The 15129-nt window shown below is 57.6% G+C and overlaps 1 protein-coding gene across 2 annotated transcripts in view; it reads left to right on the top strand.

The window, feature by feature from the left end:
- The window catches only part of ALPL (alkaline phosphatase, biomineralization associated), a 55155-nt gene extending 40333 nt beyond the window's left edge, over positions 1-14822 (top strand). For both annotated transcript variants that reach the window (XM_025856436.2, XM_025856437.2), the window contains exons 3-12: positions 110-229; positions 584-699; positions 1845-2019; positions 2803-2978; positions 6102-6245; positions 8118-8187; positions 10296-10430; positions 12334-12525; positions 13029-13148; positions 13823-14822. In XM_025856436.2, coding sequence (XP_025712221.1) covers positions 110-229; positions 584-699; positions 1845-2019; positions 2803-2978; positions 6102-6245; positions 8118-8187; positions 10296-10430; positions 12334-12525; positions 13029-13148; positions 13823-14088 — 1514 coding nt within the window. In that variant the 3' untranslated portion in view covers positions 14089-14822. The remainder of the gene's footprint in view (positions 1-109; positions 230-583; positions 700-1844; positions 2020-2802; positions 2979-6101; positions 6246-8117; positions 8188-10295; positions 10431-12333; positions 12526-13028; positions 13149-13822) is intronic.
- Positions 14823-15129: the final 307 nt, after the last annotated feature.

Genomic DNA, 15129 nt, shown 5'->3' with positions numbered 1-15129 from the left:
TCCAGGCAGCCCTGCCCTCAGGCACGAGAAGCTGGGGTATCTGTAATGTCTGGGGACGGGAAGCTGCCCCCCACCCCTGCCAGAAAACTCTGCCTCTCTGTCTCTACAGAGAAAGAGAAAGACCCCAAGTACTGGAGAGACCAAGCTCAGCAGACCCTGAAATATGCCCTCAGGCTTCAGAAGCTCAACACCAATGTGGCTAAGAACGTCATCATGTTCCTGGGAGATGGTGAGGCCTGGGGGTCCCCAAGAACACGGCTGGGTGGGGGCACCTAGGTAGGGGCTCAGGGAGCCAGGCTGTGGTGGAAGGAGGCTGTGTTGAAGAGGCTGGGGCCTGGGGGGTGAGCATGTTTAAGGGGATGGGGGGCCAGGCTGTGGACCCAACAGGTCTGTGTGCTCTGCCAGGCAGTCCCTGAGGGTCTGGGGAGGGGAGGGAGAAAGGGGCCACCGAGTCACATCTACAGAACTGTGCTCTGGTGCCCACGCCCCAGCCAGCCTTGGCCCCAAACCAGTGAAGTGTAGGTACCCAAGATGGAGAGGTGAGGAGCCCGAGAAACTGAGCCCCCCGCTTCCCCTGCGGCAGGGATGGGTGTCTCCACGGTGACGGCTGCCCGCATCCTCAAGGGTCAGCTCCACCACAACCCCGGGGAGGAGACCAGGCTGGAGATGGACAAGTTCCCTTACGTGGCCCTCTCCAAGGTGAGTTCCGGCCGCCCTGGGCCCAAGCCTCCCACCTCTCAGCTTGGCCACACCGAGGAAGGGCAGGGGAGTCGGGCCTGCGGGTGAGGCGGTCAGCCCTCCTGGGGTCTCCGTGGCCCCACCGTGAAAGGAGGATAGCATCAGCTGCTCGCCAAGACTTGATCTTGAGGGTCTTCGTCGTTGATTTAAAAATCGATTGATGCATAACCGGCACAGAGGAAAGCACACGTGCCCCAGCGGGCAGCTTGAGTTTTCACAGACTGTACCTGTCTGCATAGCCGGTGTCCAGGCTAAGTGACAGCAGCCGGCAGGCCCCCCAGCTCTCCCCCAGTCCCTTGTCCCGCCGACCCCCCTGGCTTCCAACACCCCCGAGGAGCTGTTCTGCTTTAGTCCTTGCTGTCTGCGGAACCCCGTGGCGCATGTGCTTCTGCGCCGGCCCTGCTGCATTCATTCCCTCCCCAGGCGCCTCCGGTGATAGATTAGCGGTGGCGGTTCTTGTTGCTGGGGTCCCCACTGGGGTCCCTGCTGGGGCCGTTATGTACTGAACATCCTCTGGACACCCTGGGTCGGGCCCAGGGCTCACTTCTGGGAGAACGGCAGGGGCTGGGATTTTTTTTCTGTGGCTCACAGGCTGGTGGGGAAGGAAGACAGGCAAACAGTTTTGGGGTCTCAACTAGAGGTCTGAATGGGGGAGGGAGGGGGGCCTTTTTCCCCATTCTAGATCCTGCTGCCCCCTCCCTTTCCCTCCCTTTTTCCCAGCCTCCCGCCCCCGTCACTTTTTCAAGGACCCGCTCCCTTCTCCAGGACTCACCTTCCTCCCCCATCCCCTTGCCGGCTCCCACAGCCCCAGGCCCAGAGAGAGGCCTGAGTGACCCGGCCCCCACCCCCCTGCCTGTTTGTTGGAGGGCTGCCCTCACCCCTTCCCGCTGCCCTGGCCGCCAGGGCACAGGGAATGGGGGCAGGACACAAGTGGCTAGGTGATACTGTGGCTCTGGGGGGATCTCGGGAGGTAGCGGGGCTTCGCCAAGGCCACAGGAGGCCCCTCTGTCTCCATCATGCCCCAGTCCTCAGGGTGTGAGTGGGGGTGAGGTGAAGGCCACCAGCAAGGCCTGGCCGATTCCTGACGCCCCCTTTCCCACCCGCAGACGTACAACACCAACGCTCAGGTCCCTGACAGCGCAGGTACTGCTACTGCCTACTTGTGTGGGGTGAAGGCCAATGAGGGCACCGTGGGGGTGAGCGCAGCGACCCAGCGCGCCCAGTGCAACACGACTCAGGGGAACGAGGTCACCTCCATCCTGCGCTGGGCCAAGGATGCTGGTGAGTGGGGGTAGTGGCAGGGAGTAGGGCCCGGCTCTGTGTTGTCTGGGCCTCAGTCTGCCCCCACTGGATAATGGGGAGAGGGCAGAGAAAGATGCTCTCCAGGGCTTTTCCAGCTCTGGTGGCTGGGAGCCTGGGGGATATTCATGGAATCCCTTCCATGATCAGGAAGGCTAGTGGCTTAGGGGGTTACTCAGATGTGGGTTCCAGTCCCGGCTCATTTCCCTGAGTCTATTTATTTGACAATAAAATGGCCGTGAAAACATGGCCCCCTTATCCGTATGATGTGAGGAAGGTAAAGAACGTAGCCTGGTGCTGGCCCCATGGGAGATCAGTGTCTACTTCGCCCTTCCTCCCTGGAAGTGGGGGCCCTAGCTGGTGTCCTGGGAACTTTGGGGTTAGGGTATGAGGTTGACTGACAAGGTGACAGAGCCACACCACCTGAGAGCCCTTAGGAGGTCCCCTGTGTTCTTGCAGGGCAGCCGGGGGGCTTCCTGTGGAGGGGTGGTTCTGCAGGGTGCATGATGGAAGGGAGGACCCCGGCCCAGGTGTTCACAGCTCAAGGGCCATCAAGGAGGGGAGGGCCACAGAGGTAAAGGGAGCTGTGCTGTCGGGATCTTCAGAAGCCACCGCCCCCCACTCCACCAATCCCCGCAGGACTGGTGGGGAGACTGAGGCCCAGGCAGTCAGTGGAATGGATGGGAGGCCAGTCTTTAGTCAGGAGAGGGAAGGAGAAGACAGCTTGGACAGCCCCATCCCCAATTGTCCTCTCCCACATGCCAGGGAAGTCTGTGGGCATTGTGACCACCACGAGAGTGAACCACGCCACCCCCAGTGCTGCCTACGCCCACTCTGCTGACCGGGACTGGTACTCAGACAACGAGATGCCCCCGGAGGCCCTGAGCCAGGGCTGCAAGGACATTGCCTACCAGCTCATGCACAACGTCAGGGACATCGAGGCGAGTGTGGGGGTGCAGGCTGCTCAGGGATGGGCGGGCTTGTGAGGCGGGGCCTCTGCTGGGCCTCAGGCCTCTGCTGGCTCAGGAGAAGCCGCCCAGCCTGGCTCCCCACACACCTGGGAGGCTCCCAGCCCATTAGGGGATTTGCGGTTGGGGCAGGGAGCATTGGAAGCTTTCTCCGCGGTGGGGCTGAGGGATAAGCCCTGATGTGGCTGCCACCATACCCCAAGAATCAGGCGCCCAGGGATTATTCTGTAAGTTGAGATCTGGCGCTGCACCATCAGCCATGCCCGCCAGCACGGTGGAGGTAGGGGTGACCCCGTGGCCATCTGAGGGGAGCACCTGCCCTGCACATTCCCACAGGCACAGACAGGCCCGTGTCCCGTGCGCCCGACCAGGAAGCCCGGAGAGGAGATGGTGTGGGCAGTGGTTAGCACAAGCGCTCATGTTTGAACTTCCAGGCTTCCAATCCTTGCCCTACCGCTTACTAGCTGTGTGACCTTGGATCAGTTAAACTCTGTAGCTTCCCTTTGATGGCCCGTTTGTGACATGTGCCTCCCTCGTCAGCCCATTGCAACATCCAAATAAAATAAGCCCTTGGAGTTTAGTAAGGCCTGACACCTAGTGGGTTCTCAGAAGGTGGTGGCATTCTGCACAAGCCACATAGGCCGGCCCTGAATCCCAGCTTTGGCATCCAGGCCAGCTCGTGTGCGCAGGTGTGAACACACAGCCCAGATACTGTTCCCTTGGTGCTCAGAGGGGCCCCTACTCTGTTCTTAACTGAGGCCCTCCTGCTTGTTCCTTTTTTTAGGCTCTTGCTACCCACTTCTGTGGTCTGGAGAGGGGGCAAGGGGATTTTTAGCTCCCTGAAACTAAGATGGGGGTTCAGTGAGGCTCAGAGAAAGCCCCAGGTCCCACCTACCCCTCACCTGTTTCTACCACCACCAGACAAACGGACTGGCTCCCGGACCCTCTGTCCCCCATGTACCAACCCAATTCCCAAGGCCTGTCTCCCCACCCATGACTTCCCTTTCCTAAGCAGTGGATTGAGCACCCCCCTTTCAGGACAAACAGTCTTGGCAGTCCCTCCTAGTGAGCATGTATCTGAGGCCAGGCCTCTGTCCTGACTTTGCCTCCACCTGATGCACATCCTGGGGCAAGTTGCTTCCTCTTCCTGAACCTCAGTTTCCCCACCTGTGCAACAAGAATAGAGAGCCCCACCTGCCCCCTCCCAGGGCTGCTGGAGGCCAAGATGAGGTCATGGATGTGAGAACATTTGTTGTACAAGTGCAGGGTGTAATTACGGGGCTGCTTCTTGGGGAGATGTGCCAGGAACAGCCTGAGAGGGGGACAGGAGCTTAGGGAAGGCTTCTCCGTGGGGGGAGGGTGGACTGGGGTGCTCGGGTCACTGGGGGTTGAGCCGGGGCATGAGTGAGGGGGTGGACCGGGGTGAACACTGCTCCCCTTCCACTCTCTTCTCCCGCTTTGCCCTCCCGTCCGCTCCTGCATCTCCACCGCCCCAAAGCCCCCCAGCCCCCAGGCTGCACATGAAACACAACTCCTGGTGTCCGCCCTGAAAATAAATATCTTTTGCTAAAAAAAAAAAAAAAAAAAGGAAAGAAAGAAAGAAAGACACAAACCCAAACCCCAAAGCCAAACAGCAAGTCTGTTATTTGGGAGTTTAATGAGCGTGTGAAGTCCCTGCTGGGGCTGGAAATGATGAGGCTCCAGGCAAGAAGATTGGGGGCTTCATTTTCCACTCTGAAAATGCCAAGGGGTCAGGTTCTGTGGGAACGGGGGTGGGGAGCCGGGGGCCGGTGACCCAGGGTCCCCTTTCCTTCGCCTCACAGCCTGCCCCACCCCCAGAGCTCCTGGCTGGGGCCGGCAGGGAGGAACTCGCCTCTTTGGAAGTACTCTGATGTCCACCACGTTGGCCAGTGAGAACGGCTTCAGCTGGGGCCGCCCGCGGGTGTCGGGACTACGTTGTAATACTGCATGACTGCATTTCCTTCTGTGGCCATCCTGACCATTTGACAGATAAGGAAACGGAGGCTCAGAGAGGTGAAATGACAGGCCCTCGGCCCGTAAGTGACAGAGTCGGAGTCAAAAAACCCAAGTCTGACTTCTAAGCCCGTGCCCTTTCCAGTTCCCTATGACCCAGGCTGGCCCCAGGCACCTTCCCCACCCCCACCATCCGCCTGGACTTGGGATGAAGCGGAAGGCAGAGCAGAACATAGGAAATGTCAGGCCTGGGGCGGTGGATCTGAGGCCAGCCATAGCTGGGCTCCACTCTCCCAAGGTGTCCAGGGGCGGCGGCCTGGCCTGGCGCCCGCGGTGACAGGAGGACACCGGTGTGGCAGTCACTGCAGGTGGTGGCTGTTATGCTCTTGGCCCCATTTTAAAAATAGTCAGGACTTCAAACATGGACTCCCAAGGAAAACAAACAGCCCCGCGTCCGGCCGCCCGCGCACGCCAGCCGTGGTGAGCAAAATTAGCCTGGCAAGGACTACACAGACGTGAACGCTGGCCACTGTTTGCCCCAGTTCCCAGCCGGGCTGCCCCGAGACCTCCCTGGCAGAGGCTCTCGCCTGCGACATGCTCCTTCCCACTGGGGAGAGGAGGCTCTACAGATGTACCAGGGCCCCCGTGCTGGGGTCAAGGAAGCCCCGGGTTCGAACCCTGGCTAAGGCCGTGTGGCCTTAGGGGGAAAAGAAATCATGTATCTGCTCCCATTTCTTTAGTTGGAAAATGGGGACACGGGTTCCCTGGCAGCCTTGGTAATGAAGTTGATTAAGATGACGTATCTGAAGTGTTTAGTGCCTGACACACTGTGAGCGCTCCGTAGATGGTGTTATTCTTACACGAGTGGGAACAGAGTCAGGCTTCTGGAAAGCCAGGTAGGAGAAGTTATCAGTATTTCACCCAGAAGCCCCAAACCGCCGTCCTAATATATGCACGATTTCATCTCCCCAAGTGGAAAAGCAAAGGCTTGGGGTGGGCAGTGTGGACCAAAACCAAGACTCTCCGAGCTGGAGAAGCGTCCACACTATGCCCTGCGCCTCCGGGAGCCCAGCTCTTGAGGCTTGGAACCCTGGGGTACTGATGGCTTCTGTCCCCCGTTAGGTGATCATGGGGGGCGGCCGGAAGTACATGTTCCCCAAGAATAGCACCGACGTGGAGTATGAGATGGACGAGAAGTCCAGGGGCACGAGGCTGGACGGCCTGAACCTCATCGACATCTGGAAGAACTTCAAACCGAGACACAAGGTAACCCAATCAGGGGCCACGAGGCTACAGGGCTGGCTTGTGGTGGGAGGGGCTGGGCGACCCCTCTCGAAATCTCAGTTTGTTTCCTCCTCTGTGGGGAGGGCGTTGTAATTCTTACCTCGATGGAGCCAAATGGTCTAACAGATACATGAATGGCACATAGTAGGTGATCAATCAGTTCCTCCCTTTGGGGGGCGGGCCCCCAGGGGAGCTAGGAGGGTGGGCCACGGAATCACCTGCATGGACATTCAGGCCACTTGAGCTCCTACTGTGTGCAGGACCCCTCACTGGGCATGAATTCCAAAGGATGAATCAGATGGTCAAGGGATTGTGGATCACTGTGTGCTTGGATGGCAAGAAGCCCAGGAGCTACGGGAACCCGGAGGGGACAGAACACAAGGGGGGGCTGACAAGCCCTGAGGAGGAGGAGGAGGAGGAGGGGTGGAGGTGGCAGGGAGGGGAGTGTGCTAGCTCTCCATCGTGACTTGGTTTGGCCCCCGCGAGTGCACGTGCAGGGGAAGGAAGCCTGGAGCACTGGACGGGCCTGAGTGCTGGCTCCCAGGAGTGGCTCTGGCAGCCGCTGGGCCCGGGGCAGATGGGTCTGGAAATGACTGTGGTCAGGACTGAAGACAGTGGGGAGCAGCCTGGGAGCCACTTTGATGTCACTCTGGGGTTGGGTTTCTGAGGGTTCTAGGACTGGCCCCCGGGGGGAGCCTTGTGGGATGGGGCTGGGCCAAAAGCAAGGTGGGGGCAGGGGCCTGAGGATGGCCCCCACAGGGTGGATGAGGGTGGGACTGCGCTGCTTTGAACCCTTTCCGTTCATCTGAGTCAGCCCCAGCCAGGCCAGAGCCCCTTCCTGGCCCAAGCCAGAGAGACACTGCTCCTCCTAGCCTCAGTTTCTCTACGCGGAACATGGAGCCAGGGTTTAACCCTTCTAGCCTGGGTAGCTGCTTAACCCTGGAGCTCCGTGTAGACACCAAGAGGGAGAGATTGGACCCTTCTAGAGTCAGACTCCCCTTCACCACTGGGTGGCTCTGTCGTCTGTGTCTCAGTATCCTTGTCTACAAAATGGGCCTAACAATACTTCCCTCGTAGGGCTGATGTGAGAACCGAATGAGGTAACACAGGAGAACCAGCTCAGCGAAGCAGGGCAGGGGAGCCCCACTTCCTCACCCTCCTTTCCATAACCACCCCTGAGGCTCCAGAACCACAGATCCCGATGTCATTGCCCAGAGCAGGGCAGTTTTCCTCATCCTCATTGCCCTGAGGATGCACAGCTGATTCTTGGCTGTGCCATGACCCCCAGCCCAGCGCTGAGTGGTGCCATCTCCAGATAAGTCGGCCAGCTTCTTCCTGTGGCCTCTGTCCTGGGGAAGCCGCACTTCCTTCATCACCCTCTCCGATGGGGTCTCTGGGGCAGAGTAGGGCTTTACTTCCTCCTTGGCTGTCCATAGCTTCCATAACACACCCAGCCCACGTCTCTTGATGGGCACTTCATACCTGGTGACCCACAGCTTCCTCTTCTTGGCTCCATGATCCCTCCCTGCTGTTTGAAACTCTCCTTCCTGACCCCAGGCTGATCACTGGCTTCTTGTCGTCCAGGGCCCCATGAGGACATCACCTCCACTAGGAGGCCCTCCCTGATGCTGCCTCTGGGCCCACAGCGCCCCCCACCCCTCCATTCTCATTCCCCTGCATTAGACTTGTAGAATTGCCTGTTCGTCATTTCTTAAAGGCAGATAGTAGATCCTCAGGGAGGGATTAGTAAATGGCTGAAGGAAACAAATATATTCCCTGGACCCTGAGAGCAGCTGGGGTCAGTCCTCCCAACCCCCCGGCCCCCATGTGGCTAACACAGGCCCTTCCTCCTAGCACTCTCACTACGTCTGGAACCGTACCGAACTCCTGACCCTCGACCCCTACACTGTGGACTACCTCTTGGGTAAGTGGGGGGGCGGGGTGTGTGTGGAGTGGAGGACACCCAGCTGGGTGCCCTGGGGCTGGGACTGTGAGTCCAGCACCTGGGAGGCCAAGGCCCCGGCCTTGCCCCTACTTATGGGACCTTTGCTCTGAGGCTCTAGGACCCGGGAGAGATGAGGAAGGGGTTCGGGTTCATAGAATTGGGCCTGAAATCTGCTGCTTGTGCAAAGCGAATGGTTCCATTGAGCACAAAGGGAAACAGAAGCTCAGGCTGGGGAGGATACTTTGGTGTGCCACTCGGCCCATTAGCATCCTGGCCCAGGTAAATCTGACCCCCTGGCTGGGGCAGAAGACCTGGAGCCAGCCCTGCCGTGTGGCCTGGGCAGAAGCCCGCCAGACTATCTCTGCTGGTCTTGACTAGGGGTTGTCCCCCAAGGAGTGGGGAGCAGGGTAGGGGCCCTGGCTCGGTGGAATGAGGCCCTGAGCCCCACCATGCCAACACCTGGGTCCCCTGTCCCACCTGGCATTGTGCCCAGTGAGTGGTGGCAAAATCCGTAAACCTTTCCCGAGGGGCACAGCCCCTAGGTCCTGGGTGTGTCATTGGAGGTTATGGGCTCAAAGCTGGGCACCTTGGAAGATCCCCCAGACACACGTACACACATGTGCAGGCACACGTGCGCGCACACACACACACACACACACACACACACACACTGCTTGCCTGGGTCACATGGCAAACACCCTATGCCACTTACAGGCTATGGAGAGCCGTGCAAGTTCCCATGTAGCACATCTGGCCCACTCGTGGATCTTAGAGCCAGAGTGCTGGGTTCAGATCCCACTCTACCACCTGTAAGCTGTCCAACCCTGGGCAAGTGATTTCTCCTCTGTGCCTCAGTTTTCTTCTATAAAGTAGGAATGATGACTGTTCTGTAAGATGGGGCTAATGACCTCAGGGTTGTCATGAGTACACATGAGCCAATGCATTGTATAAGTTGTTATCTCCAAATTATCTCCAAACTTAACAGTTTAAAAGAAGAGTAAACCAAAAATAAAATAAATAAAAAATAAGTAAAAATAAAACGAGTAAACATTTATTACTTCACACAGTTTCTTGGGGTCAGGAATTTCGAGCGGCTTAGCTGGGTCTCCCATTAGGTTGCAGTCATCTGAAGGCTTGGTCCTTGCCACATGGAGCTCTCCGTTGAGTTGGTGGGGTGTCCTTACAACATGGCAGCTGGCTTCAAGGCTAAAGCCATCATATTTTATGCCCTGGTCTGGAAGTCATATAGCATCATTTCTGCAGTATTCTTAGGATAATCTTAGCGTAGGAGGGGGACAATCTTAGCGTAGAAGGGGACACATAAGGGTATAAATTCCAGAAGGCCAGGATTACAAGGCGCCATCTTGGAGGCTGGTGCCTGGGTGCTTCCAAAGCCCCTAGAAGGGCATGTGGCACACAGTGAGCATTCTGTCCATTGGAGCTCTTGTCTGGAGGTGCACATACTCCTGGAAGGGGCAAGGTGTTCTGGATCCAGAACATCTAGGGCAAGAAGCACCAACCTGGTACATGTGGAATCTTGTGACTTGGGCAAGGAATGGATCAATCATATTTCATAAGTAAGAAAACCAAGCTCAGGGAGCAGAAGGGACAGTGAGCCAAACCTTCTGCTACTTCCCTGCACAGAGCACTATGCCTTTCAAGCCTGACCTCTACGTGATAGGTAAGCACACACCCAAGCTGCCCCATTGAGTCCATGGTCCTCTGCCTGGGGGTTGCGGTGCTGTGTCTAAAGCCCTTCAGGCTTGGGACTGCACTGAAGATTTAAATCCTGGATCGCCCACTTAGCAGCTGAAGACACCAGGCTACTGAGCACGTGTGCCTCAGTCTCCTCTGTAAAATGGACGTGGTGATCCCCTCACCATAGTGTGGCTATGACGGGGAAATGAGGCAGTGCTCCCAAGGTGTTGGGCACAGTTCGGACTCACCTGTGGACAGCTTCCTCCCTGCTTGCTCCAACCCCAAGTTGTGTGTGGGGAACGTGTTCCCTGAGACAGCCCAGGCTCCTTGGGGAGGTGGAGTGCCTTGGCAGGGTCACAGGAAAACTCAACTGTCCACATCCTCCTCAGGTCTCTTTGAGCCAGGGGACATGCAGTACGAGCTGAACAGGAACAACGTGACTGACCCGTCACTCTCCGAGATGGTGGAGGTAGCCATCAAGATTCTGAGCAAGAACCCCAAAGGCTTCTTCTTGCTGGTAGAAGGTAGGGCTCCCGGCCTGGCTGCAGGGCCACTTCCCTGGGAGCCTCTGGGTATATAGCCCTGGGGTCCAGGGATGGGGTGCTCCAACTCTCAAAGACAACTGTCCACTTTTCGGGAAGACGGGTTATGGATGGTGTTGAAGCTCCCAGCCCAACAAGCTGTTGTCCTTTGAGCATGAGTATAACCTGTCAGGCCAACTAGTCTGGAAGTCTTCCCGGAAGAGGAGGTGGGAGGCTTCCTTTTGGGGGTCCCTCCCTAAGGCTCCTCAGCTTCACTCCTCCCAAAAGACAGGTCCAGGGTCATCCTCGGCAGATGCCTATCAATCTGAGGAGCCCTCAGCTGGTTGGTGAGCATCTGCTGTTACCAGGCCCTTGTGGGGCCAAAGTCAGATTCATGACCCTGGGACATCCCGGGTCCCCCAGACTGGGAGAGCCAGTCCCTTCAGGAGTTGGCAGTGCTGTATGCCAGTGTTCATGGGGTTTCCTAGCGCTGTTGGGAGGCCCTGGAGTCAGGCCCGGGTTCTTTGCTGGTGCTGTCTGACCTCTGCCTGCACATTTCTATAAGGTGAGGCCAAAAATGGTCTTTGAAGGGTTATTAACATCCATTATGTTCAGAGACATAAAGTACTTGGAACAGGGCCCAGCAGAAAATAAATTTTCCATGTTTCTATTATTACCATTATTATGATTACACAATAGCTAAGTCAATAACAATAGAAGTGTGAGGAAGTGATAAAGTTTCCAGAATCTTCCAGAGTTCTAACAGCCATTGTCTCCCATGGTTCCAGATGTTGCCTCACTGAACTCTTCCTGTACACACACACACACACACACACACACACACACACACATTTGCACATACACTCTCACCATACATATATACACACTCAGGCCACTCTGCCTTCCAGAGGCCAGTGGCCACCCGCCCGGCTTGGCGGCTTTCTTGCCAAACCCTGGGGTTCCCACTCAAGCATGGCGGTTTCAGCCTGGCCCAAACGGGCCTCTGACGCCAAGGACTCAGCCAGGAACCAGTAGTGGTGAGCACGGGCTCCCCCGGGAGCAGTCCTCTTTGTGACTGCTCCCAGAACCACAACAAAGGGAGGACCCACCCTGCCAGCCTGCCAGGCCAGCGTGGTAAGGCTCAGGCCAGTGGGAAGGGAGGACGCCCAGACCCAGGACCCTCAGAATTGGGAGTGTTCACTCGGGCAGCGTCCTCCTATTAGAGACAAGGAGGGGTCGCCTCAGGTCATGCAGCCCTTAGCCATGACCTTGAAGCCAGGCGCAAAGCCAGGCCTCCTGCACCCACCTAGGAGAGGTGGCACAGGCCTCATGCTTCGAGGCCTTTATGGAGGCCTGCCATGGGCACTGCCCAGGCATGGAGAATGAGATTTATGCCCAAGTTCAAATCCCAGCCATCCCACCTTGGGTACATCACTTCTGCACCCGAGGCCTCAGTTGCTCCATCTGTAAATGGGGCTGATTGTGCCCATCTCTGCCCAGGATTGTTGTGAAGGGGAAATGAGACACAGCTTGTTATGCCTGGCACCCAGTAGGCACTTAGGCATGCTGGTTCTGTTTCCACCCGTCGGAGGTCTCAGACTCCTTCGAGGATCCGAGGAAGCTGCTCTGAGAGCCATGCGGGGTGGCAGACAGAGCACCAGCTTTTCAGTTGGGTGGATCTGCCTTAAATCCTGGCTTGGCTCTTTCCATGCTTGGGCCCTTGGTCCACAGGCTGTCCTTGCTGAGCCGCCGTAAAGGTTGAATGGCGGCATGACGTGCCTGGCGTGGTACTTGGCACATGGCTGTTCCCCACCAAAGAATGGTTCCTCCAGCAGTAGCATGGCAGGACCTGGGGGCACAGATATTCCCTCCCCCTCACCCAAGGCCTTTGCCTTGGTGTCTCAAGGAGGAAGGATTGACCACGGGCATCACGAGGGCAAGGCCAAGCAGGCGCTGCACGAGGCGGTGGAGATGGACTGGGCAATTGGGAAGGCAGGCACCATGACCTCCCTGGAAGACACGCTGACTGTCGTCACTGCGGACCACTCCCACGTCTTCACCTTTGGCGGGTACACCCCCCGTGGCAACTCTATCTTTGGTAGGTGGGCTTCGGTTGGGGTGGGCACTGGGCCCACCCAGATGGTCTGCCCATCAGGGAGCAGGGAGTAGGGTTGCGAGAGCCAGCAAGCTCAGGGCCTGGCATGTGTGGGACTGTGTGAGAATCGGGTGAGAAAGGGGAGGTACTGTTGGGGGGGGTGCAGTTACAGGATGAGGGGACAAAGTGAAGTGAGTGCTCGGGTGGGTGGATGCGTGGCTACCTGGCTGATGGGTGGATAGCAGCATGAGGGAGGATGGATGCATGGCCTGGGGAGAAGATGGATGGGTGGATGGACCGACGGACAGGTAGACCAACAGGTGGGAGGGATGTGGGCACAGTGAAAACGGAGGGGTAGTTGGTGGGAAATCAGTCAGGTTTGGAAGGTGGCTTCATGGAGTGGTTCAAGGTTCTTCACAGGGGATCTAGGGATTGCCAAGCTAGGGCCCGGGGACTGTAGTCTTGGCTCTCCAACGTGACTCCTTGGCCGATGCCTTCCCGCGCAGGTCTGGCCCCCATGGTGAGTGACACGGACAAGAAGCCCTTCACCGCCATCCTGTACGGCAACGGGCCTGGCTACAAGGTGGTAGGCGGTGAGCGAGAGAACGTCTCCATGGTGGACTATGGTGAGATTGCCCAAATCCGGGGCAGGGAAGGTGCAGGGCGCCCCGTGGGGATGGGCCTGGGGACACTGTAGCCTCGTGGCCAAGGTCAGGGGGCTCCAAATAGCCAGGACTGGAGTCAAAACATCTCGAGTCAAATCCCCTTCTGCCACTGAGCAGCTCTGTGACCTTGGGCATGCAGTTTTGCCTTTCTCAGCTTCCCTTTCTTCTGTGAAAGAGTTCTACCTCCCAAGGTTGTCTGAAGGACTAAGTGGGTCTGGAGAACTTAACGTGCCCGGCACCTGTTGCTGTTAGACTGTCGTTTTTACTGGCTACGTAATTCCCCAAATCCGAGCATTCTCGGTGTACTCATCCAGTTCCATATTGTTGACCGTTCACTGGCTCACGATGGCCCCAGTAGTCCTTGGGGGTCTAGCTATGCCGCCAATGGCGAGAGGCTCTCCTGGGTTGACTCTTCAGGGATTTTTCTCTTCTGGGGGTCGAGAGGGCAGTCTTCTGTATCAGAACAGACCCAGCCCCAAATCCTGTGGCCCTTGTACAAAGTGACAGCCCTGCCCTGAGCCTCTGTGTCCTCAAAAAGAGGAGAGCCTTTGAGCCGCCTGGTAGGGCAGGGAGAAGCTGCTGCCGAGCCCAGCCCCCCCGGCAGGCTCTCAGCAAGTGTTTCTTCTGGCCTGCAGCTCACAACAACTACCAGGCGCAGTCCGCCGTGCCCCTGCGCCATGAGACCCACGGTGGGGAGGACGTAGCGGTCTTTGCCAAGGGGCCCATGGCACACCTGCTGCACGGTGTCCACGAGCAGAACTACATTCCCCACGTGATGGCTTATGCGGCCTGCATCGGTGCCAACCAGGACCACTGTGCCTCGGCCAGCTCGGCAGGTGGCCCTTCTCCAGGCCCCCTGCTCCTCCTGCTGACCCTGCTCCCCTTGGGCATCCTGTTCTGAGGGCCCAGGGCCCAGACACCCACCAGCCTATGACGGATGGCCAGCCTCCCTCTCTCAGCGGGGCCCACCGCCTGGGAGCCCGCACCTCAAGGGCCAGGTAGGCAGGGACCTTCACAGCCTCTACAGATGCCAGAAAGAGGACCCAGGAAACCAAAGTCTGCTGCCCACCTCACTCCTCTCTGGAATCCTCCACTGGGGCCAGACCAGTTCCTGGCCTCTGGCCTCTGCTTCTTCCCTGCTGCCCCTTTGGCCAACAGAGTAGGTTTCTCTGGGCAGGCAGAGGACGCAGACTGCAGAAATTCTCAAAGCATCTTATTTTTTTAGCAAACACATTTCTCCAGACCTGGAGGCCCTGGAGCTTCCACGGAACATTCCGGATCTGATCTTCCCACTCCCCCTCCCCTTTTGGAACCACCAGGCCCCATCGTGCTCATGTCCATGCACCTGCTGGGAGACCTGGTTCTTCTCTGCAGGAGGGGGGTTGGCTCACTCATTCCAGGACTGCTGGGGGCTCCCAGGAAGTGAACTGGGACTGGCCATCTGACCCCAGGGCTTCCTGGGCGAGGAAGACGATCCTGGACAGGCAGACATTTCTCAGCTCTTGACACACATGCCCACTCCTCTCTGAGGGAACACTCCTGTTTGAAACAGCAAAAAAAAAAAAAAATTTTTTTTTCTCTTTTTGGTGTTGGTTAAAAGGGAACACAAAACATTTAAATAAAACTTTCCAAATATTTCTGAGGACAGAGCTGAGTCTTTGTGGTCAGTGAGGAAGAGAAAGAAACAAGCTTGGTTTCTCTGGGAGAGAACTGGACTCTGGGCCCAGGAATGCGGGTGGTGTCGGGCCAGGAGGAAGGGGCCGCCTGCTGACCTGGGGGCTTCATCACTCCGTACCTGCGTGACTTTGGACAAATTGCTTTGTATCTGTGTCTCCATTTTCTTAACGATAAAATGGGACACAGCCCAGTCCTGGGTTGCTGTGAGAATCCAAGAAGCCTCTGGGCCCTGAAGCCCACAGCAAGAAGGCCTCCAAGGGCCCTA

The sequence above is a fragment of the Callorhinus ursinus genome, unplaced genomic scaffold (assembly GCF_003265705.2).
Source record: "Callorhinus ursinus isolate GAN/ISIS: 27379988/994484 unplaced genomic scaffold, GSC_fseal_2.0 scaffold18, whole genome shotgun sequence".
In the NCBI taxonomy this organism is placed as follows: domain Eukaryota; kingdom Metazoa; phylum Chordata; class Mammalia; order Carnivora; family Otariidae; genus Callorhinus; species Callorhinus ursinus.
This window is presented reverse-complemented; position numbering and strand designations above follow the sequence as displayed.